General features: G+C 59.4%; 1 protein-coding gene across 2 annotated transcripts in view; it reads left to right on the top strand.

Moving 5' to 3' along the window:
- Positions 1–22207, top strand: part of RGS3 (regulator of G protein signaling 3) — a 191985-nt gene extending 169778 nt beyond the window's left edge. For both annotated transcript variants that reach the window (XM_065418588.1, XM_065418589.1), the window contains 5 exons: positions 12785–12858; positions 18594–18695; positions 19818–19879; positions 21134–21300; positions 22022–22207. In XM_065418588.1, coding sequence (XP_065274660.1) covers positions 12785–12858; positions 18594–18695; positions 19818–19879; positions 21134–21300; positions 22022–22207 — 591 coding nt within the window. The remainder of the gene's footprint in view (positions 1–12784; positions 12859–18593; positions 18696–19817; positions 19880–21133; positions 21301–22021) is intronic.
- Positions 22208–23452: the final 1245 nt, after the last annotated feature.

The raw sequence follows: 23452 nt of genomic DNA, 5'->3' as shown, positions 1-23452 counted from the left end.
CTTAGAGGGAATTTAGCCTGGTGCCAAAGCGCCTCCTGTGGTGGAGCCTTTCGGCTTCCCCCTCCCTTCCCGGGCTCTCATCCTGCACCCGAGGCCCACTCTCGGTGGGTGCCATCAGTGTGTTGCCATGGAAACGAGGGTGATGTCAGCAGCATCTTATGACTTCACTGCTAGATGAGTAGAAGGAAAGAGCATGTTCAAATAAATCTTCCCTCTTGCCCCAGATAGAATAGAGGTCGGGACTGAGGGGCACCAGCAGAGCTGGGGGGAACTCAGGGCTCGGCTAGCAGGGGCTGCGGGTCGGGATTGAGGGGCACCGACAAAGCTGGGGGGAACTCAGGGCTCGGCTAGCAGGGGCTGCGGGTCGGGATTGAGGGGCACCGGCAGAGCTGGGAGGGGGGAGCACAGGGCTGGGCTAACAGGGGCTGCGGGTCAGTGTTAGGGGGCTTATTCCTTCACCCTCTCACTTCCCTGGTCCTTCTCGCATGAACAGAGAGCAACAATACCCGAAGTCCAAAGGCGCAAACAATTCGATGTTTATTGGGGTGAACTTCCAGCAAGCATGATTCCAGTTTCCTTCTTCAGTGTCCCCCTTCCCAGCTTTGACACCACAGAGCCATCCCTGTTCCCATTCCCCCCTTAGCAAAACATGATTCCAATTTCCCCACCCCCACCCCCACCCCCTGTTCCCATTCCCCCCCCTTACTTCCTGATTGACTGCAGACTATATAGTAAAACTTGAGTTCTGCTTAGCTATACCTTAACCAATCATTTTACTGAAATTTAACTAACCAATCCTAACATACTGTAACATAGTTATTTAACCAATTATATTCCACCACCTTAATTGGTTTACACCCAACAAAATTAATTATACAGCAGACAGAAACAATTACAGAACCAGACAGAGACCATGCAACTAAACATACAAAACAATACAGAAGCGAGGATTTCACAACTACATCTATACAGACATAAGGGTTTTCCAGCTGTGTCTATTGATAAGTGAGTTCTTACCAGACAGGATGCTATCACACTAAGTTTCCTTTTACATCTTCTAGGCTCTTTCCTTTCTCTGGAGGTGATAGGAATATCAGGACAGGATTGGATTCCGAACAGCCCAATACCACCTTATTTCCATGTGACTAGTTTGGAATGTGAGGATGTGACCGTTCACTTCCCAGCTTATGGCTGCCTCTGCTGCTTAGACAAAGGCCTTACTTAGCCTAAGAACAGAACCTCAGACTGTCACAGTACGAGAAGGCCCTTTCACAGACAGTGATTTTGATTCTTTCTTTTATACCTCTATAACTAGCTAAATGATAAGAATACACCTAAATTCTTAAAGTATAGGCCTTTACAGACAGGCTTGAATATCTATATCCTAACAGTCAGGACTGAGGGGCACCAGCAGAGCTGGGATGGGGGAGCTCAGGGCCCGGCTAGCAGGGGCTGCGGGTCGGGATTGAGGGGCACTGGCAGAGCTGGGGGGAGCTCAGGGCTGGGCTATCAGAGGCTGCGGGTCGGGATTGAGGGGCACCGGCAGAGCTGGGGGGAGCTCAGGGCTGGGCTAGCAGAGGATGCGGGTCGGGATTGAGGGGCACCGGCAGAGCTGGGAGGGGGGAGCTCAGGGCCCGGCTAGCAGGGGCTGCGGGTCGGGATTGAGGGGCACCGGCAGAGCTGGGAGGGGGGAGCTCAGGGCTGGGTTAGCAGGGGTTGCAGGTCGGGATTGAGGGGCACCGGCAGAGCTGGGATGCGGGAGCTCAGGGCTGGGCTAGCAGGGGCTGCGGGTCGGGATTGAGGGGCACCGGCAGAGCTGGGAGGGGGGAGCTCAGGGCTGGGTTAGCAGGGGTTGCAGGTCGGGATTGAGGGGCACCGGCAGAGCTGGGGGGAGCTCAGGGCTGGGCTAGCAGGGGCTGCGGGTCGGGATTGAGGGGCACCGGCAGAGCTGGGATGCGGGAGCTCAGGGCTGGGCTAGCAGGGGCTGCGGGTCGGGATTGAGGGGCACCGGCAGAGCTGGGAGGGGGGAGCTCAGGGCTGGGCTAGCAGGGGCTGCGGGTCGGGACTGAGGGGCACCGGCAGAGCTGGGATGCGGGAGCTCAGGGCTGGGCTAGCAGGGGCTGCGGGTTGGGATTGAGGGGCGCTGGCAGAGCTGTGTGGGCAGCCCAGGGCCAAACTAGCAGGGGCTGCGGGTAGGGACTGAGGGGCACCGGCAGAGCTCCATTGGAGAGCTTGCCCTGCGCCCATCAGAGCGGAGTGCGGCAGTTGCTGGGTGCTGTTTTCTGTTGCACAACAAATACTTACAGGAAAGAACCTGCCCTTGGCAAAGTTTTGGGCAGGGGCTGGGAGCCCTTCGCAGTGCTCTCCCCTGGGGGCACGTCCCGCTGGGAGCTGCCAGCGGATGACTCATTCCGGGCCTCTCTCAGGTTAATCCCCAGAGGTTTACTGCTGAGATGCTGCCCCTGCTCCAGCTGTCCTGGCGAGTTCTCCTGGGGCCCTGTCAGCGTGGGGAACAGCCATGGAGCTGCCTGTCCAGAGGGCAGTGCGGAGGGGTCCCAGGCTTGCAGCCCTCGGCTCCTCGGGGCTGGCTCAGAGGACCCAGGCAGATGGACCCCTCTGGGCTGGGGCAGTGCTGCGCTCTCTGGGGGATCTCCATCCATTCAGACCCAGCCCGTGTTCTGGGCAGCTCAGGCCCGAGGGTGAGCATAGGCCTGGCTGACGCGGGGATTCAGGAGAAACAGCCTGTTCGCTCCACGGCCCCCCCCTTCGCCAGCCAGCCCAGGAGCGGCTGTGCCCGCTGGGGGTAGGAATCTGGCAGAAGGGGCCCAGCTGTGCTGAGAAAGGTCCTGGTGTCACAGTGCCAGCTTCCCCAGGAGATGCCTGGCTCAGTCTGGTGAGAGCCTGCGGAGAGCCAGCTGGGGCTGGTGGGACTCTGCTGCCCCCTTCTGGGCGAAGTGAGGAGTGCTCCTCAGACAGGCAGCTACTGGCCATTGGCCTGTGGCTCCAGTGATAGGGTCTGGGCTCCTGGAGCAGGAGGGGTCACGCTCTGTCCCACCAGTGAGCCCAAGCACGACCGTGGCCCCCCGGCACTGCTCAACACTGGGGGTTTGTTACAAGGTCCACCCTTGCCTGAGAGCTGCAGCTTGTCCAACTGGGCAGGGCCCTGGTGTCCGCTCCTGAGCCGAGCTGCAGCTGTGACACAGCTGGCTGCAGGAAATGGGGCTCCCTGTGCAATTACCAGGCCACCTCTCAGGATCTCCCAGTCTGGCCCAGGCGGTTGCTCTAGTTGCTGTCATCCCATTGTTTCCAGCCCAGCACCCCCGTTCTGTGCATGCCTGGGGAGATCAGCGTGGCTCCGACGCCACCTGCTTTCCTGGGGGGCAGGCGGGAATCCCCGGCCAGTCCCAGCAGGGATCTCCAGGGAAGTTGCTAGGAGCAGTGCAGAGGGGAGGGCCAGGGGTCAGCCTGGTGACTGGCTCCTCATGACCGACTGGACCCGAGCGCCCCATGCTCAGAAGAGCTGCAATGGGCTATGGATCAAACCCCAGCCCGGTGCCAAAGGCCACTCAGGAGAACTGCTGGGTCTGGGTCAGAGACCCCCATCCTGCTTGCTCAATGCGAGAGCGCCCACTAGTGGGCAACTGTGCTAATCAGCAACGGCCTCCTGGTTGGGGGCTATTTCCCAGGGTCCTGGGTCAGGTGGAGCCTATGGCACATCAGGGGCAGTGAGCCCTGTGCATTAGCCGAGCTATCACCACAGCTTAGAGGGGGAGACACAGACAAAATAATAAATAAAAAAACAGAGAGCCGGGGCAGGGGGCACCATAAGCACCTTCTCCCCACAGCTGCTGCTCCTAGGGCACGACAGTCCCCCCTCCCCCGCACAGTTGATCTCTGTTTCTCACGGCTCACTCCGTGCTGTGGGTGTGCGTGGCAAGGTCAGCTGCGCTCGCAGACCTGCAGGATGTCTCCCCTGGCTGCCCAGGAGGCGGTGGTGGGCAGGCCTCAGCAGCGGCTGCTGCAGGCTGGTCAGTGCCCCTGTGCTCTGCCCCCACAGCTCCTTCGACCCCAGAAGATTTGCTCTGAGTGTGTCTGGAGGCAGGGGCCAGGGTGGCCACTCGATCTTTCGGTGACTCTGTCAACCGGGCCGGGCAGCTTTTCTGCTGGCTCTGCCCCCTCTGCCTCAGTAGCTGCGTGACAAGGGGAAGAGGAGGGTGAGGGAGGGCAGGATGGCTGGGCACCCGAAGGCACTCTCAAGAGCCTGAGGGTGGCACACCTTGCCCGGCCCAGATTCCCTGGCATGCCTGTTTATTTCATTGTCGTGGCAAGGCCCGGCGTTGGGTCAGTGCCAGCAGACAGTAAAGGAAACTGCCCCACTCAGAGCATCTGTCCTTTCTCACCCTCTGATTCCAGCCGCAGCCCAGTCACCCTGCAGACCCCAGCCCAGGGTACCTGCCCCGATCTGATCCCCGCCCACTGGTTCATGGGGGGGGCTGAGGGAGGTCGGGTGGGGTGCAGGCCAGGGAGCAGTAATGTAGTCGAGGGGAAATGTGGGGAAACGGAGTCTGCCCACTTCTCATTTGAGGACTATGGAGTTAGGCTTGGGGTAGTTTACTCCCTTCTTTTCTTATCGCTGACCCTCCTGGGGACTGCGCAGGGCCTGGGGAACAGCCGCCTCACACCTCCAGCTGCTAGCCGCCCCACAGCCTGCAGGCTGGCGTTCCCTGCCCCATGCCTCCCAGGAGACCTTCAGTGGCTCTGGCCAGCTCCCTGAGCTCTGAGCTTGTTGCTCTCCTTTCTACACAGAGATACAGCAGGGTGGATGAGCCCATCTCCAGCCAGGAGCATTGACATGCGACGGTCCCTGCTGCCATGCCACTGGGGGAAGCCACTCTTCCTATGGAAGCTGAAGCACATTGTGGTTCCTAATAGGGATAAATTGCTGTGAGGGGCTGACCAAGCCCGGGGCTCAGCCCTGAATGCTGCCACTGGAGGTGGGCACACGTCTCGTCTGAGGGGGCAGATGTGCAGGAGAAAAGGGAAGAGAGACACCCGGGGCCCTTGGAGCAGCTTGTTTGGGGGGTATCTTCTGCCCACTGCTGAGGGGTTTAACAGGGACTAGAAAACCCCATGTAACCTGCCTATGGAGTGCCCTCTAGTGGTAGTTGTAATTATAATACTACTAAGAACAGGAAATGCCTCTTGGACTGCACTACCCAGAATCCTCCACAGTGGGAGGGTGGGGTGTCTCTGTCTGCACATTGCTACCAGAAACCTCAAGGTGTTTTCTTCCTAAACTCCCAAAGTTCCCTGTCTGCACAGTGTGCACGGGTCCCTTTTAACCCTTTTGTGTCTGGTGCCCCAGAGCTCTCTCGCTCCCCTGCCTGCCTGGTGCTGGGATTCAGAAGGGGTGGGTGGGAGCTGTGGGACGTTTGGGGCTGAGATTAGGATGCTGTCTGCCTTTTGTCTGCATGCGGAAGTGGAGGCTTTCCCGACAATGGAAGGAAACGTTCCCAGGGCTGCAAGTCGCCCGGATTGCAGTCACTCGCCAGGGCCGTGTTATTGGAGGGCTGCATTGTTCGGGGCTGATAAGCTCCGGAAGCACAAGCTTAGAATGGAAGGAAGTCCCGGGGCTGCTGGGCTGGGGAGCATGTTCCCACGGTAGGGCCAGGGTGCCGGGAATCCTGGAAAGCGTGCGCTAGTCCTGCGTGGTGCTGCGGCTCAGCTGGGGGAACCGGCTCAGCCAGCCCTGAGGGGGCAGCCTCCACGGCACGGCCCTCCTACCCAAGCCATCCTGTCTGTCAGTGCGGACGCGGGCGTGGCTGAGATTTGCAGTTTGCTGCAGTCAGTGCTGGCGCTGTGGGCACAGAAGGGCAGGAGACGGGCAGCCTGCTCGCTGGGCATTGCCCTCCCTCTGGCCCTAAGGCCACATTTCCCCAGGGGCTGCATTTGTGGGAGCCCAGGCCGAGGCAGTTGGGTCCTGGTAGGAGGAGGTGCGGGGGCTTCCACAAAGCGAGCTGCCAGAACCAGGGGCAGATCTGTTCACGTGGCCGGGAGGAGCTGTATCCTGCTCAGAGCCTGAGACAACCCGCAGGGCTCAGTGGGCCAGACGCAGGGCGGCAGGGTTGCCAACCCTCCAGGATTGGCCTGGAGTCTCCCAGAATCAGCATTGATCTCTCCGTGACTATTGAAAGCAATCTGGGAGACTTTAATAGGATATTTTAAGATAATGAAATTACATCATGTTGTGGAGAAAATCTCCCGGAATAGCTTCACTCAGAGATGGCAACCCTACGCAGGGGTCCACTGGAGGAGGCCAGCTCCCTGTCCCGCCTCTTCTGCCCACAGCCCCACCCAGGCCCCACCCTCTCCCCCACTTGGTCCCCCTGCCGCCACTTGCCCAGTCCCTCCTCTCCTCCTCCTCCCCCTGCAAGCTCCTCCCATCCGCCATGTCCCTCCACCCCCACAGGGTGGGGGAAATGAGGAGGGATGCAGTGGGTGGGTGGGGGGTCTTGCAGGGTCGAGGGGGTGAGGAGGGACGTGGTGGGTAGGGGGGTCTCGCGGGGACGGGGAGGAGGGACACGGTGAGTGGCGGGGACCTCCGGCGTGGGGGGTGGAGTGGAGGAGAGGAGGGATGGCCGGCGGTGGGGGCCTCGGGGAAAGGGTGGAGCAGGGATGGGAAGAGGCGGAGCGCAGGCCAGGCATACACCAGTGGAGCCTTAGCCTCCCCTGGCCTGTTATACCCACCACCCACACGCAGAGACGCTGCTCTGAAGCTGCTCCAGGATTTCTAGGAAATGCCAGGCCAGGTGCCCCCGGTTCAGCGTTCACCGAGCGGGGAAGGGCTGAACTGCCCCTTGGGAGCATGGGCTTCCCCGGGTCTACATCGTGAGACCCTCCCTGATGTGTCCACAGCTGTGGCCAGGATCAGGCCCTGGTTCCCAGACTGCCCTTTGGGAAGAGGAGCCATGTGGCCCTCCCTGTAGCATGGATTAAGAGCCACTTCCCAGCAGGGCATGCGGATTCCTAGATTTTCAAGGGCAGAACTGTGCTGTCATCTCTGAATTCGTTATCAATGTGGCCTGGGGTTACCCAGGCCAGCCCCCTCGCCCTGTTAAATATTGGCATGTTAGCTTTGCCTGTCCTCTGGGACTTGCCCCATGTTCCAAGCTGTATTAAAAGTCACCTCCAGCAATTGGCAGCCAGCTGTTGGCGGGTCCTGCTTAGGCCACGCTGTGGTCCTGATGGCTGGAGCACGGCCGGGCCTCAGGGCTGCTACACTCCATCCCCTGCCCCCCTCTGGGGTCACACGCCGGCCGAACGGGATGGCTGCACATCGGTGCTCTGCGCCAAGCTGACGTGCTGAGGGGAGAAAGGCAAAGCCAGCTCCCTGGGAAAGCCCAGCTGATCCTCAGAGAGATCTCCCAGGACTTCCAGGGCCCTGAGTGACAGGAGCTCCCGCAGAGGCTGCTGACCCTCAGCAGTGTGTGGAGGCTGGGGAGGGCTGGGACTTGCCCTAGGGCTGGCTTGGCGGACACCTCCAAGCTCTGCTAGCAGCTGGACCTGCCTCTCCGGCCTCCTCACCTGATGCAGCTGCACGATCCTCATCTGTGCCCCTGCCTCAAGATGGGCTGCTGCTGCCCAGGCTTTGCATGGGAAGAGCTAAGTAACCAGGACCTGGCCTGGGGCTCCATGGATTTCACTGGGGAGGTGCCCGCCGCAATGAGGAACCAGGCCACGGAGCCCACCCTGAGCAGCGTGCGCTTTGCAGCAGATGTGGCCGTGACGCTCTCCCTGTCCCAGTGTTGAGCGGGATGGTGTGCATTTCCCAGAGCTGGTTTTCTCGGGCAGGAGTTCGTTTTCTTAGCTAGCGCATTGCAAGGCCCCCCTCCCCCCCAGCCATGCAGAAATAGCCGAGCTGGAACAGGGTGCAGTGGTGAGTTCTCCACGGTGCCTGGTTTGAAATAGCAGGATTTCTACAATTGGATCCCTTAGACTAATGCCTGTGCAGCTGGAACCCCTCAGATAGAGACATGTACCAGGCCCCAGGCCCGCTCCTGTTGTCAGCAGGAGTTTTACCACTGACTCCAAGGGGAGCAGGATTGGGCCTCAGTGTGCTTATTCCAAGGCTAATTTAAATACATGCAGGTTCCAGAGGCTGCTGCTCTTGTCTTTACCTCAAGGAGAGGGAAGTGGGTGAGTGGGCTGCTGATACGTCTGGGCTTTTGCTAGCTTGGCTGCGTCTGCACAGACAAGGATGGACTGAGTGCAAGTTCTGCTTCCGCCGTCTCCTTAACACCGTGTAACTGTGGTTGTCACACAGGGCTGGACGGCAGGGCAGCATGCTGGACCTAGGTTCACGGGAACTTTGGGGCCCCGTTACCCCACCCTGTGGCCATCCTTAATGCAAGCCCAGTCCTCTACTTTGCCATGACTGTTCGGTCGTTCTGACTGGGGTGAATCTGCCTGGCTGGCCTGTGCGAGGCTTTGCAATGCGGCATCTCCTTGGAAAGCTTCGGGGAATGCATCCTTTAGTTACGGGACCTTTGCTCTCCCTGTCCCCCGGTATTCGGATAAGATCAACACACACGGGACCTACAGCTCTGCTCATCATGGCTCCCAGTGCTGAAGGGCTAGTCTGGCTGTATGTGATGAAGCTTCTCAGGGGTTAGATACACCTGGCACAATACTGATACCACATCCTCCCAGGACTGCAAGAAAGGCTGTCTCCATGTATCGCTCCAGGGACGGAACGACTCCAATATCTTGCTCATGCAGCAGCCTACCTGGTATCATCAGAAGCCCCCGGAGCTTCTAGGTGTGCTGTGATCTTTGCAGCAGGTTCTTGCGGGGAGGAGACAGTGGTCCCTGGTGAGAGAGCAGTGTGGTGTGGAAAAGCAACAGACGGGGTGAAGGGCTGAGCCCCCACCCAGCCCACAGGAGGTGCTTGGCTGTTCCCAGGAGCTGTGTTTCAGTGGCTGTGAATTCACCCCTTACTGCAGAGCTGGGTTCGAAAATCTCAGCTTCATGACCCGAGCGTACCCCTGAGTCTGCAGACAGCCTGTAACCACAGCTCTGATAGCTGTGTCCTGCCCCATAGTGTCAATTGGAGTTAACCAGACCTAATGGTGACTGTTTAAATGTCAGGATTAACTGCTTCACCGCTGATCATTTTAGCAGCAACATCCAGCTAGCATGCTTCTCCCCGGCCTCCCCGGCTGCCTTCTCACAGCCGTCCGAACCTCGCTACAATCCCTGTGCTGGCTCCTCGGGGCACAGCAGCCGCCTCAGCCTCTCCGCAGAGCGCCGGGAGCTGGCAGCACGGCCGGGTCTGGCCCGCTAACGGGTCCGTGCTGGAGGTAGGGAAGGACTGGCAGTGACGGTGCCTGCTGGGTCATTCGCTCACTTCCACCTGCTCCTGACCTTCTTTCCAGCGGCAGGGCCTGCCCCGGGGCCAGAGGCCTGGCCCTTCCCTTCGGGCCGGGACCGGGGGGGGGCTGTTCCAACCTCTGAGTCCTCTCACCTCAGCCCCCCGGTGAACTTCCTGTGCTGGGAGATGTGCATGAGAGATCTTGGGTCTGGCCTGCACCCTGACTGGGGCCCCTACGAGCTGGGGGAGGGGTCAGCAGACCTGTTGGGGGGTGGGGAGGAAGAGGCCTGTGGCATGGGGAGGTGTCGGGAAGCTTGTTGTAGTGGTGGGGTTGTGGTGCGGGGATGGTTGTTGGGGTGTGTGTGGCAGAGGCCTGTTGTGTGGGGGATTTAATTTGGTGGGGGGCAGAGGCCTGTTATAGTGCAGGGGTGGGGCAGAAGCCTGTTGTGGTGGGGGATGTCAGGAGGCCTGTTGTGGTGCGGGGGTGGGGCAGAGGCCTGTTGTGGGGAGGCAGAGGCCTGTTGTGGGGGGTGTCAGGAGGCCTGTTGTGGTGCGGGGGTAGGGCAGAGGTAGGGTTACCATACGCCCGGGTTTCCCCGGACATGTCCGGCTTTTGGGTCTTTAAATAGCCGTCCGGGGGGAATTTGTAAAAAGCTAAAAATGTCCGGGATTTCCCCCCGACGGCTATTTAAAGACCCAAAAGCGGCTGACAGGGCAGCCGTGCTGGCGGAAAGCGGTACCGGGAGCAGCATGGAGCAGCCGCAAGAGGTGGGTGCGGATGGCCCGGCTCCCCCTGCCTGGGGCTCCCCTCACCTGCCGCGGGGCGTGGGCTCCTCTGCAGCACTGCCCGCCGCGGGGCTGGGGCTCTCCCGGGGCTCTGCCCTGCACACGTCCAGCACCCCCAGGGCTGCTCCTGCCTCCCCGGGCTGGCCCCAGATCCCCTCCCCCGGGGGTTTGGGGTCCTGCCGCAGCTTGCGCCCCTCTGCCTCCTCCGCGGGGCAGGCAGCCCCAGGGGGTTGAGGCCGTGCCACCCCTTCCCCAGCTTCCCCCTCCAGCAGCCCCCGCACCGCCCTGCCGGGCCTGTTTAGCCCTCGGCGCCACCGGGTCCTGCCCTGCCTCAAGCAACCCGCTCCTACTGTGGGGCAGCCCGGCCCTGGGGGACTGGGGGAGCCGCAGCAAGGCCCCGCCTGGAGCAGGAGACAAGCGGGGCTCTCAACCCAGGGTTCGGCATCAGCCTGCAGTGGGGAGCGGAGCCACCCTCCGCCGGCTCGGCTCAGCCCAGCCCCGCTCTTAAAGGGACACGGACCCAGGCTCGGCCCGGCCCGGGGCATGTGGGGGTATCACCTCACCCCCTGCCTGGAGGGCCTGGTGAGGGGGGTGCTCAGCACCATAGCTCCCCCCGCAACCCCCATAGTCAGCTTCTCTGCAGGCAAAGCTTGCCGCCGCCCCAGCTTACCTGCTGCCTGCCTGTTTCAGGCTTCCCGCGAACATTTGATTTGCGGGAAGCAGGGGAGGGGGAGGAGCAGGGGGCGGAGCATTCAGGGGAGGGGGTGGAGTTGGGGCGGGGACTTTGGGGAAGGGGCGGGGCCACGGCCCTTTGGAGTGTCCTCTTTTTCCAGGACTGCAATATGGTAACCCTAGGCAGAGGACTGTGGGGGGGCAGAGGACTGTTGTGGGGTGGGGGGGTGTCAGGAGGCCTGTTGTGGTGCAGGGGTGGGGCAGAGGTCTGTTGTGGGGAGGGGCAGAGGCCTGTTGTGGTGGGGGGTGTCAGGAGGCCTGTTGTGGTGCAGGGGTGGGGCAGAGGTCTGTTATGGGGGGTGTCAGGAGGCCTGTTGTGGTGCAGGGTTGGGGCAGAGGCCTGTTGTGGTGGGGGGTGTCAGGAGGCCTGTTGTGGTGCAGGGGTGGGGCAGAGGTCTGTTATGGGGGGTATCAGGAGGCCTGTTGTGGTGCAGGGGTGGGGCAGAGGTCTGTTGTGGTGGGGGTGTCAGGAGGCCTGTTGTGGGGGGTGTCAGGAGGCCTGTTGTGGTGCAGGGGTGGGGCAGAGGTCTGTTGTGGTGGGGGTGTCAGGAGGCCTGTTGTGGTGCAGGGGTGGGGCAGAGGCCTGTTGTGGTGCAGGGGTGGGGCAGAGGTTTGTTGTGGTGGGGGTGTCAGGAGGCCTGTTGTGGTGGGGGGGTGGGGCAGAGGCCTGTTGTGCAAGGGTGGGGCAGAGGCCTGTTGTGGTGGGGGGTGTCAGGAGGCCTGTTGTGGTGCAGGGGTGGGGCAGAGGTCTGTTATGGGGGGTATCAGGAGGCCTGTTGTGGTGCAGGGGTGGGGCAGAGGCCTGTTGTGGTGGGAGGTGTCAGGAGGCCTGTTGTGGTGGGGGGGGGCAGAGGCCTGTTGTGGGGGGTGTCAGGAGGCCTGTTGTGGTGCAGGGGTGGGGCAGAGGTCTGTTGTGGTGGGGGTGTCAGGAGGCCTGTTGTAGTGGGGGGGGGCAGAGGCCTGTTGTGGGGGGTGTCAGGAGGCCTGTTGTGGTGCAGGGGTGGGGCAGAGGTCTGTTGTGGTGGGGGTGTCAGGAGGCCTGTTGTGGTCGAGGGGTGGGGCAGAGGCCTGTTGTGGGGGGTGTCAGGAGGCCTGTTGTGGTGCAGGGGTGGGGCAGAGGTCTGCTGTGGTGGGGGTGTCAGGAGGCCTGTTGTAGTGGGGGGGGGGGCAGAGGCCTGTTGTGGGGGGTGTCAGGAGGCCTGTTGGGGCATGAGGGGGCAGAGACCGGTGGTGCAGGGGGGAGTGGGGGACTCTCTGATGTGTTGTCCCTCTAGTGGCTGGCAGGGGCTGCTGCCATTCTTTACTGCATGGTTGCCCCTCCCCAGACCAATCAGTGGGGGCAGAGGGGCTGGTATCCCCAGCCCTGCACCACCTCCACCCTCTGGGCACTCCCTGCCAGCCAGCATCGCTCAAGGGCAGCCCCTTCCCAGCATGGTGGAGAGGCCTGTGGCGCTGAGTAGGGATGAAGCTGGCCGGGCCTGGGCCGGGCCTGACCCTGAGAGCGTGACCAGATGAGCTGCGCGCTGTGCTTTGCACCACCCCGGAGGATGCTGGAGCTGGCGGGGACCCTCTCACTGTGCCTGGGACAGCCGCTGCCCCAGGCAGCCTGCACTGTGTGTCTGACCTGCGCCCCAGTCTGAGGAGTCGGCCCTTGGCTCAACAGCCTTTGGGGCTGGCCAGGGATCTGCACACAACTCATGCTCGCCTCCCCATGCTCACAACGTCTCTGCTGGCAAAGGCTCCTTCCTCCTGCCTGGCTCGAGGAGCCTCCAGCCCCTGGAACACAGGCCCCAAAAGCCTTGCCAGTGGGAGCGGGAGGCACGCGGTGCCACTCGGGGGCGCAGGGCACACACTGGCACCATGATGTAGACAGTGTTTTTGTATTTCCCCCTGCAGCTCAGCGGAACAGACAACGAGTGCAGCTGTGAGGATGGGGACGAGGCCTCCTGCAAGAAAAGGAGCAAAAACTTGTAAGTGGCACGCAAGGTCAGGGTCAGAGCGTTGTCCCACCTGTGCTGCGTGGGTGGCTGCACTGCCCCCAGGATGCCACTCAGGTCTTACGCTGTGATCTGTCTGTGTTTGAAATAACGAGGCTGTGCTCTGTCCGGGCTGGGTCACTGGTGGGCCAGACAGAGCTCTGCAGCTGTATGACCATCGCTTCCTTGCCCTCAGTAACACGGTGGGAAGGGAGTGGTTGGGACAGAACACAGTAAGATCTCCCTTTAGATTCGTAGCTAAAGTCTGACTATCCTTGAAGGAAACTGGACCTCCCCCAGGGAGTGTATGGGAGTGCATACTGGAGGCAGTGTGCAGGGCCAGTAGCAAACAGCTAGGGATGGGAAATGTTAGGGGCTCGTTTCTTTCTTGATGGGTTTCTCATAGGCTGCTGGGTCCCGTGGAACACAGGATTCCCTGGGCTGCAGGGAAGTGGAGGTCAGAAAAAGGACATTTAGAGTGAGTGAAACTTGAGCTGGGGCCTCCTTCCTGCTGGCCCCATGCAGGGAGAGGAGCAAGGAAGCTTGCAGCTGCTACTTTTAATATCCCAGGGAGGACCCAGGCCTGTAAGAACCGCTAAGGATTCCCAGCAATGAATGCAGAAGAATGAGGCCAGCGAGGGAAGCTAACCAGGCTGGTCTAGAGCTGAAACCCAAACCCGGACCCCACCCACACACCTACCTTTTCAGGTTTGCAGCCATGCTGCAAGCCGAGTTGTAAGTGTTACACGTCACACAAGTGTGCCCTGAGTGTGGACCCTTACACAGAAACATTGGTTGTGGCTCTAGTTCTTACATGTGCAGACAGTGCCGTGGGAAAAGAAGCCTAGGATGCACCTATGATCATCACCGTTACAGGTTTGTTTTGGGAAAACTGCCTTGCATTTGAAAAGCAAAGGTGTGACCAGATGCACACTATAACAGGCCTGGCAAATGGGCTCTGTCCTCCTTAACCATCACTTGGGGCAGCCACAGAAACCTGGGGGGTGAGGGGGGAGGTATTATTGTCCTATAAAAATAGGTGCCAAGTGTGGTGTGGATGGAAAGCTACCGTGTAAACAGCCACAGGTGGGGAAGTTACCTGCCTGGTTACAGGATGTGTGTACATCGGGTGAGCCATAAGGGGTCACTTCAGTGGGCAGTGCTCTTATCCCAGGGGTGCCCATCTCTTCGCAGGGCCCCCGGAGGTAGGGAAGCATCAACAGCCACCGGACACTCCTTCCTCCCCTGCAGGCTTCCACCATGGGGACTTGGCTAGTTGTTATTGTGCGGCGTGGTTTAAATGTAGCAGTACATGGGAGTGCCACTAGGGGGCAATGTTGCCACGTGGGGTGGGGAAGCAGGCACTGCAGTGGAAGGGTTCAGGTTTTTGCATTTTTGATTATTTCCTCCTGACAGTTTAATTTAAAGGCAGTCCTTCACAATCCGCTTTTCATGCTCCCCGCTCTGCGGGCAGAGCAACGGGACCTTGCCCCATCGCTTTGCACAGGCTGGGAGAGGCCAGCTCAGATGAGTGCGGCTGGGAAGGAAGACGAGGATTCAGACTAGTGAAGCTTCCCATTTTAGACGAGTCTCAAGGGCAGCTGCAGAGCCGTGCATCTGTTCCTCACCTTGGGACAACAGGGGACAGCAGCAGATTCACTGTGGAGTGTCTCAGCGCTGTGCTGCCCTGCTATTGGCTGAGCAGCTTGTTTGCAGTCAGTCCATGTGGAGTATTTCTGGTGCCTGCCGCTGAGAGCTGGCACTCTGCTCTCTTCCCCAGACCAGGGCACACCTCCAGCCATCGCTCGCCCACAGACGCCTCCCAATGTACCACACCATGGTGGACTTTTCAGAAAAGTACCTGGAAAGGTAGGATTTCTCGCCCAGTTGTGGGTGGTGGCCCAGAGCCCAGGAGGGCAGAGGAATTGACGTGATGCTGTTTGCTGTGGTCTTTGTGTGTGTGTGGGTGCTGGAGGTGGCATTGCAGCAGTGCCAGGCAGGCTGGCATGCGGTGGGTGGCTGCATTGCACGGGCACTGAGAGATAGGGTGTAGGGCAGCTGTGAGGAGCTGAGAGATGCCCAGGCAATGAGAATCTCTGACCCTCTCTCTTTTCCTTCCATGAATGGTTGAACTTCACTTTCAGACTTGCGAGACTGTCCTAAACCAGAATATCCGGGGCATGACTGCTTCTAGGCCCTCGTGGTTTTGAAAAGAGTTGCTAGCCCCAAAATCAAAGAGAAAAGAGTTTTCTTACAAGCTGTCACTTTTGCTGCTATGTTCCATAAGGCAAATAATCCACTGGGGAGCCGGCAGCTCAGTTCTGTGGATTTCTCCAGCTGATGCAGCCTTGGCGATGGTGAGGGCTGTTTCTGTTGTGTGTTTGCAGTTATGTGCAAGGAAAACAAAGGACAGTTGTCTCTTGCAGTTAGTAAATGTGGAATCTCATCAGGTGTTTGTTTCTTTGCATGTGCGCGATAGAAAAGTCACCTGGAGCTGTCTCGAACTGCTTAGTCTTAGGCAGGAGATACAGAGCTGTTTATAGCCAGAGATTTGCACTATGCTGATATGTAGGTATTTGTGCATGGTTATGTTCACATGCTCTCTGTATGTGTGCTTGTAAATACCAGAGTGCTTGTAACCTTCTCAAGTACACTGCCAATGCAAACGGCAGGGGATGATTTTGCAGAGGAATAACCACTGAGTTACTAAGTTAAGAACATGGCTACAATTGTGGGTTTGAGATGTGTAGGGTTGTGTGGCTCTCTCTTGGAAAACGGCACTCAGGCATTAGCATTCCTGGGAGTGCTGTAATAGGAGACAGATGGCATTTGAGGGCTAGATTCCTTGTTTAAACCCTGTTTTCCCACGTTGCTTTCTGACTGATACTTGGCAAGCATCCGAGTCACTGCCCAGCCTTGACCACTGCAAGCTCCATTCAGCAAGGCGCTGAGCACTCTAACCTCAATCCTGCAAAGTATTTAAACACGTGCCTAACTTTAGGTGCCTGACGAGGCCCTTTGAAGTTAATGGACACCACAGGCGCTTAAAGCCAAGTATGTACGTACATGTTTGGCTGATCGGGGCCCGAGTGCGCAGCACCCTGTAGGGCTGAGCGCTAAGCCACCTGTCATTCAGACAAGAGACCCATTTTCCAGGAGAGTCTCTTCTCCGAGCCCCTGTCCTGGGCTGGAGAGCCTGTGGATTGGGTGGTGGCCAGGTCCCCACCAGGCCATTCTGCGCCATGGTCCCCTGAGCATTGGATTCTCTCTTCCATTGCCTAGCCACTCTCCGCAGTGACTGGGCAGATGTGCTGCTGCTTAGTGGCTACTGTCCTGCGCTGACCCATTGGGGACTCCCCAAGCTGCCATCTGCACAGCTAGACGCCTGCACCATAGTCAGGGCTTGGGAGACTCTGGGAAGAGGGAGTGTGTCTAGGACAGCTCAGGAGATACGGTGCCGATGGGCGCTGTGCAGAGCCCTTGGACAGAACACACAGCCCTGGCTCCAGCTGCTTGGTTACTTGCCTTTTGTTATCTGCATGGGACAAAGACCTGCCTTGTGCCTTGTCCTGAGGGCAGGCAGGTGGCAGAGAGATGGGTGGGGAAAGTATCACAAGGGCCTGGATCTCCTCCGCTGGCAGAGACGGCCTTTGCTTCGGCCCAACAATCCCCTCCCTGAGCTACCCTGCAAGTCAGACCCACACCCGGGGCCGCGCAGTGTGCCATATGACTGGGCCGTGCTGGTGCTGGGCCTGGAGATCACCCCCCACCCTGGGCTAGCGCTTCCCACTCCATGCCCTCCCCAGCATGGCTGCATGGGCCTGTCAGCTTTAACGAGACAGCCCAGCAGTAGTTGGCTAAAGCCTGTTCAACTCAAGGCGGCCTTGGCCTTAGTTTAGAAACTACCAATCAGTGGTTTGTGTAAATGGCTGCCGAAGTCCTCTCTGGCCTTCCCAGGGCAGAGTGTATGTAAACCCCTGTGGCCCATGCACAGCTGCGGGCCTGCCAGCTCTGGGGCTTTCCCTGTCTCTCTCCCGTGGGGAGGTTGCATAGAATCAGAGAATCTCAGGGTTGGAAGAGACCTCAGAGCAGGACCAACCCCAACTAAATCACATTGCACATGGAGTGAACAGCTGGGAGGTTTAGCTGTTTTCCCTAGCCAAGTCCAGCAGTTCTGCACCGACTCCCCATGTCCCTCCCTGGGATCTACCCAGCACCACGGTGAGCCAAGCCCCTGGCTGCCCTGAGAACTTGTGTAACTCAGGCAAGTCAATGTCTGAGTAAGGGCAACAAGAAGGGCGAACAGTGGGGGCGAAAGACCTCTCTGGCTTTAAGATTAAGCTTGATAAGTTTATGGAGGGGATGGTTTGATGGGATAACGTGATTTTAGTCAATAGGTCAATAACGTGCCATCGCTGGTAATTAGTAACAATGGTCAATGAGGGTCTGGCTGGAGAATCTTGCCCGCATGCTCGGGGTTCTGCTGATCGCCATATTTGGGGTCGGGAAGGAATTTTCCTCCAGGGTAGATTGGCAGAGGCCCTGGAGGTTTTTCGCCTTCCTCCGCAGCGTGGGGCAGGGGTCGCTTGCTGGAGGATTCTCTGCAACTTGAAGTCTTTAAATCATGATTTGGGGACTTCAGCAGCTGAGTCAAGGGAAAGAATTATTCCAGGAGTGGGTGGGTCAGCTTTTGTGGCCTGCATCATGCGGGAGGTCAGACTAGATTATCATAATGGTCCCTTCTGACCTTAAAGTCTAAGAGTCTGTGAGTCTATAAGATCAGGCCCTTTCACACAGATCTTGGCTGCCCCAAAGCCCTTGTGGTGCTCTCGCTGGAGGCTAACGCCACATCTGCATGGCTGTCTCTGCCTGTTCTGGGTGAGGGCCCTGTGCTTTGCCAGCCCTCTGGTGCCCCGGCATTCCTGAGGATGCCGGCACTCTATAAATAGCTCCTCGTAAATCCCTGCCTGCCTTTCCCCGCTCTTGCAAAGCCCCACTGTCCTGCCGCTGGGCTGCCTTTCCCACCTTCCTTTGGTTGCCACAGCAACCGGCTGCGGAGTCGTCAGGAAGAGCTGCAGCCCCTGTGCTGGGCTGTGCGCAGCTGGCGCTGACACCGCCCTGACTCAGTCACTCCGCGGAGCGCTCCCCGCTCCTCCGGCCCGGTCCCTCCCACTTCCTGGCTCGCTGGCCCCGGGCGAGAGCGCAGCGCAGAGCTCCTGCAGCCTCTGGCCAGGCCGGTCGCTCGCCGACCTGCTGCCAGCCGGGGAGCTGCACTCCAGGCTCAGGGTCCCTCCGTGGGCTCGCTGCCTGGAGCGGGGGCACTGCCCGAGGCAGGGCTGACTGGCAGCCATGCCCTTCCTCCGAGACCTCTCCAAGCCCCAGCCCCTGGAATTCCACTCGGACTTGCTGCTGGGCATGCCCCGGCCACGCAGCGGGAACCTGCCGCGCCGGCACACCATGAAGGAGTAGGTGTTGGTGTGCGCTGGGACATGCAAGGGAGGGCTGCACCTGGCTAGGCTGGCCCCCGGCTGCTCCGTCTCTCCTGCTTCAGGCCGTGCGGGAAGCTCTCGCACTGTGCCCTAAACTTGCTCAAGTTCTTGAGCAGTCAGCCACCCTCTGGCAGCAGGCTCCAGAAACAACTGCCTTGAGTGAGAACATGGGGCTGCTGCTCTGGGTCCCTGTCCCCAGCCCTCACCACCCTGGGCACTAAAACCTGCTCTTCTCTCTAGGGCCAAAGACATGAAGAACCGACTGGGGATATTTCGACGGCGAAACGAGTCTCCAGGAGCCAACCCCATCAGCAAGCTGGACAAAGCAATGAAATCCCTCAAGTAGGTACTGGTGGTGGGAGGCGCCGGGCTGCCAGAGCTGCTCTGCTGGGCCCTCTCTGCGTGAGGGGGGGCGGAGGGGGGTGCCTGCACGCAGCACTGTGACACCTCCACACCACAGGGGGGTTAGAATACAGGCAGCCACACTGATCGGGTGTCCCCAGGACACCCAGCGCCCAGCCAGGAGGGCAGGAACAGCCCCACTGCCCCGAGTCCCAGGCCATATCCTGACCTAGAGGGCTGGATTTTAAACTTTTGTGCTCTGAGTGGGTGCCAGCTGCTGTCCCCCGCCCATGGCAGCAGGGGGCAGGCTGCCTTGGCTAGCCAAAAGGTCTAGATGTTAAGGCCCCAGTGGACAAGTCTGACCCTCCGGTCTGACCTCCTGCCTCACACAGGCCGGAGAACCTCCCCCAGCGCGTCCTGCTCCAAGCCCCATGACCTGTGGCTGAGCTACCACGCAGCTTCCGAAAGGCACCGGGCTCAGCTGAAAGCTCCGGCACAGCTGCCCCGCATGGATTATTGCCCACCCGTCAGCTAGGGCATTACGCAGGATCTGTGAGCCGGGAGGGACAGGTGCCCCCTGCACAGCGCCCCCTGGGTAGCCCCTCGGAGAACAACTCCTTCTCCTGCCCCGCTCACTCATGGCAGGGCTCCCCAGGAGATGCTGTCTGTGCTCAAAGCCCTGGCTCTGGAGGGCTGGCCCCTGCTATCCCGGGCTCAGTGCAGAGGGACTGGGAGCTGGTCCAGCGGTTGCTAACACCAGGAACTGAGCTCCCTCCTGAGCCCAGTCTGGGGCACCAGCACATGCTCAGACACGCAGGAGGACCCAACTAGCCACCAGAACACTACTTGTGTCTGATTCTCTCCTGCCCCAGCCTGGGCTGGCGGAGCAGCTCGCCAGAGCCCATTGTCTGAGCCTGAGACAGGGCGGAGAGAGGCTGCTTAGCTCTCCCCTGCTCAGAGCGACTGCCTGGCTGGGGGGTGCCGATGCGGAGTCTCTGCATGCTGGGGAGGGGGTGGTGATGTCTGGGGGTCAGTGCAGCTGCTGCTGTTCAGCCAACGCGGGCAGCCCGGGAGCCAAGAGCACGACTTTGCCTTGCCAACGAACGGCCCCTTCCATTGCAGGCCGACCCCGGAGGAAGCTCTCAAGTGGGGGGAATCTCTCGAGAAACTGCTGCTGCACAAATGTAAGTGTTTGCTGCCCCCCCCCCCCGGGTTCGGGGGGTGACGTGCCAGCCCTGAGCTCTCCGCTGGCAGAGCAAGATTGCGATTCCCTCTGGGGGCTCCCATGCCAAGTGCTCCGCGTGGGGCTGAGGCATTCCCCTTCCCTCTGGTCCCTGTGGGGCTGGGGAGCAGGCCAGGCCCTGGAGGGCACCGTGTTCTCGAGGGACAGCACTCCAATTCCAGCCAAATGAGCTGAGTAGTTACTTGATTCTTCCTCTTTGGAGAAATGGCAGTGCTAGAAATTCCACCTCCTCCCTTCCCGGGCCGGTCGGACTGTGTCCCAGTGCAGAAGCTAGGCTGGGGGAGACGGGTGTTACTGGATGGTTTGGGAGTGACAGGGTCTGTGGGTCCTGTGATCTGTGCCCAGCTCTGTCCCCCTCCACTCTGTGTCTCAGGTTCCCCTCCGGAACGGGAGACAGGGATATCTCTCCAGCTCCTGTCGGAGTTGGGAGGGGCGGTCAGTAAGGTGTGAAAAGCACTTTGAGAAGCTTGGATGGAAGGTGCTCTAGGAATGCAAACTTCTGCCATTTCCTGTCCTAAAATGGTGTCACGGCCACAGAACGGTCCCTGCGTTCCACCCCAGAGGTGGCTGCATTTCCACATACACACACCTACAGACTCTGCACCACACTGCACCGCCCCGCAGTGCTGGGGTGGGTGGGCCCTCCCAGCTGAAGGCACTGTCTGATGGAAAGAGGCCCCCCCCTCTCTGGGCTCAGAGGAGATGCTTGTTGCTGTGATACCTGGCTGAGAGCTGGCCATTCAGCATGGCCCAGCTCGCTGTTGACATGGAGCGGATCAGGCCGATGCCCAGACCCGTCTGCGGTTCTCCACACTGAGATGAGGCGCTTGCCTCAGTGCGCTAGTGAGGGCACCGTGCAGGGACACTCGGTGTGCTTCTCACATCAGAGCAGCTGCAGCCGCAGCCCTCCTGTCCCCGGCAGGACTTTGGGGGGGCAGGAGACATTACAACTGACTCCCAGCCCTTCCCCCAGCTCTCTGGCTGTGGTAGCATTTCTAGCTCAGAGTGTAGACATCAGGTGGAGGGACTGGAATGGAGGATGTCTCCCCAGGCATCTGTTTCCCTCAGGGCAGAGGGAAGAGTTTGCCAGGAGGGGGTGTCAGTGGGATCCCAGAGGGGCTGTGCTTTCTGAGGGTGCCTGGCAGAGGCTGGCTGCTGGGGCCTGGCAGTAGAGCCATGTCTCTGCTCCCCACAGATGGGCTGGCTGCCTTCCGGGCTTTCCTGCGGACAGAGTTCAGCGAGGAGAACCTGGAGTTCTGGCTTGCGTGCGAGGAGTACAAGAAGATCAAATCCCAGTCCAAGATGGTATCCAAGGCCAAGAAGATCTTTGCTGAGTACATTGCTATCCAGTCATGCAAAGAGGTAACGGGGCATGCCGCACCTGGGGAGGGGCGGTTCCCAGCTCTCTATTCTGCACAGCACAGATGTTGCTCGGGGTCCTGGTGCAGGGGGGGCCCATGATGCCAGCTGTCAGAAGGGCAGAGAGCACAGGAGACCATGCAGTCGGGGGGGACTGTGTGCTGGGGGACACAGTCCCCCAGCACACAGTTGGTGTGTGCCAGTTGGTGCCTGCTCTGGAGATAATGGCCAGTGCCCCTTGGCAGGTGTGAGGCCCTGGGGGTAGGAAATGGGCATTTGTACAGTTTGAGGCTGGCGGCTGGCTTCAGGATGGGCTCAAATTCCAGGGAGCCTCAGTTTGCCAATAGACGCCCACACCGGCTAGAGGGTAGCATCCAAAAACATTCATGGCCTGATGTCAGTGTTGCTGAGTCAGCTCTGGGGGGGCCTGGCCCATTAGCCGCACCTTGTCACCCTGTAAAGTGCTGCTGGTGGCTGGGAGGTGCCCTAATGACACCCATTAAATGATCCCTCCATGGCTCCCATTTCGGAGAGATCCAATGCCTGGTTTGTGCCTGGTCTCCCCTGCCGAAGCCCTTCCCAAGTGGGTGATGGTGCCCTTTGAAACAGAGCTTGAGTGATGCGTAGGCCAGGCTGGAAAGGCTCCCCATTGAGAGCCAGGTGTCTGGTGTGCATGGCTAGATGGGGACGTAGCTGACGGGGACTGTCCCTTGTCCCTCTGCAGGTGAACCTGGACTCCTACACACGGGAGCACACCAAAGAGAACCTGCAGACCATTACCCGGAGCTGCTTCGACCTCGCTCAGAAACGGATCTATGGGCTCATGGAGAAGGATTCTTACCCCCGCTTCCTCCGCTCGGAGTTGTATTTAGACATAATTAACCAGAAGAAATCCAGCCCCCCACTGTAGATCCCAAGGACTCTGTCTGGGGCAGACTGGGAGCTGTATGTTTACATGAATTCGACTGGGGCGGTCTCCCCTGAGCAGCCTGCCTTTCTGCTGGGATTCACACCCATGGAAGCCATAGCTCTGTAGCGAACGGACGCGTGGACGGGCGAAGGCAGCGAGCTAGAGGCCAAGGGGGCTGGAGAGCCGAGCAGTCTGGTACTGTTCCATTGTACCGTTCCTCAGGATCTTGCCATCTCACCGGTACGACGCCCTTTGCCATGGCTCGGGGGGAGCTCCCACGAGACTACTGTGAAGCACTGGCCTGAGCTTTGTCTTTTGTTTGGGGGGGCAATAAGTCGGTGGGCAGTGAGGCTTTGGGGCGAGGGGAAACCAGCAAGAACCGGCTTCTTGCCTCAACAAGAGACACTGAACTGGACCAAACCCCTTTCCGTGGCGTTGCTGTGCTCCCTTGGCCCTGCAGAACTCGCACTTGGCCCTGATCATGGGCCAGAACGGCACTTCCTTTGTCTGTCTGTGACCATGCGCCCCTCGAGCAGCAAGAGCCAGTTCCTCCCCCATGCCCACCACATGCCTCTCGGTTTATTTATTGACCTCCTGTAGCTGGACGCGTTGCTGTGTAATCGGAACTCCTTGCATCCTTTCCTTTGTTAATTTACAAGTGCAATATTTCTGCGTGTCTTGGAGTCCCGCAGTGGAGCGGACGGCCATCTCTTCTAAGAGTGTGTACAACGTTTTCGAACTCAGTGGGTTTTATCTGACAAACTCTGTGCTCCTAGCAGCAGGCCGCTGGGAGAGCCTGGGTGTATATATAGTTCCGTGACAACGGAGGGTTTGATTGTGTAGATAAACAGCTGTGTGAATCAGACACTCTCACTGCTCTGGATAACGATGTCGTGGTCTGGGAAATGTGGCTTAGTGCCGGATCTGACGGAGTTGGACAGAATGTCTTGCGTCTAAGTGCCCGGTTTACAATGCAAAGCATCTCTGCAGCTAACAAAAACATGTTGAGGTCATGGTTATAGTGTAAATAAAAGGAGAATATAATTTCTTGTACCTGCCTTTTCTTCATGGGTTGTTTCTTTAAACAGCTGGCCACTGTAATATGAACTGGGACCACAAACCCAGGCAAGCCTGCTCTCTTTGCCCAAACAATGGCTCCAAAGCCAGCAGGGCTGAGTTTCCTCAAGCGTGAAGTTCCTCCAGGAAGGACCCACTCGTGTTTCCACCCAAAGAAAAGTCAGCAAA

This window comes from Emys orbicularis, chromosome 18, assembly GCF_028017835.1.
Source record: "Emys orbicularis isolate rEmyOrb1 chromosome 18, rEmyOrb1.hap1, whole genome shotgun sequence".
Classification (NCBI taxonomy): domain Eukaryota; kingdom Metazoa; phylum Chordata; order Testudines; family Emydidae; genus Emys; species Emys orbicularis.
Note: the sequence above shows the minus strand (reverse complement) of the source record. Positions and strands in the feature narration are given on the sequence as shown.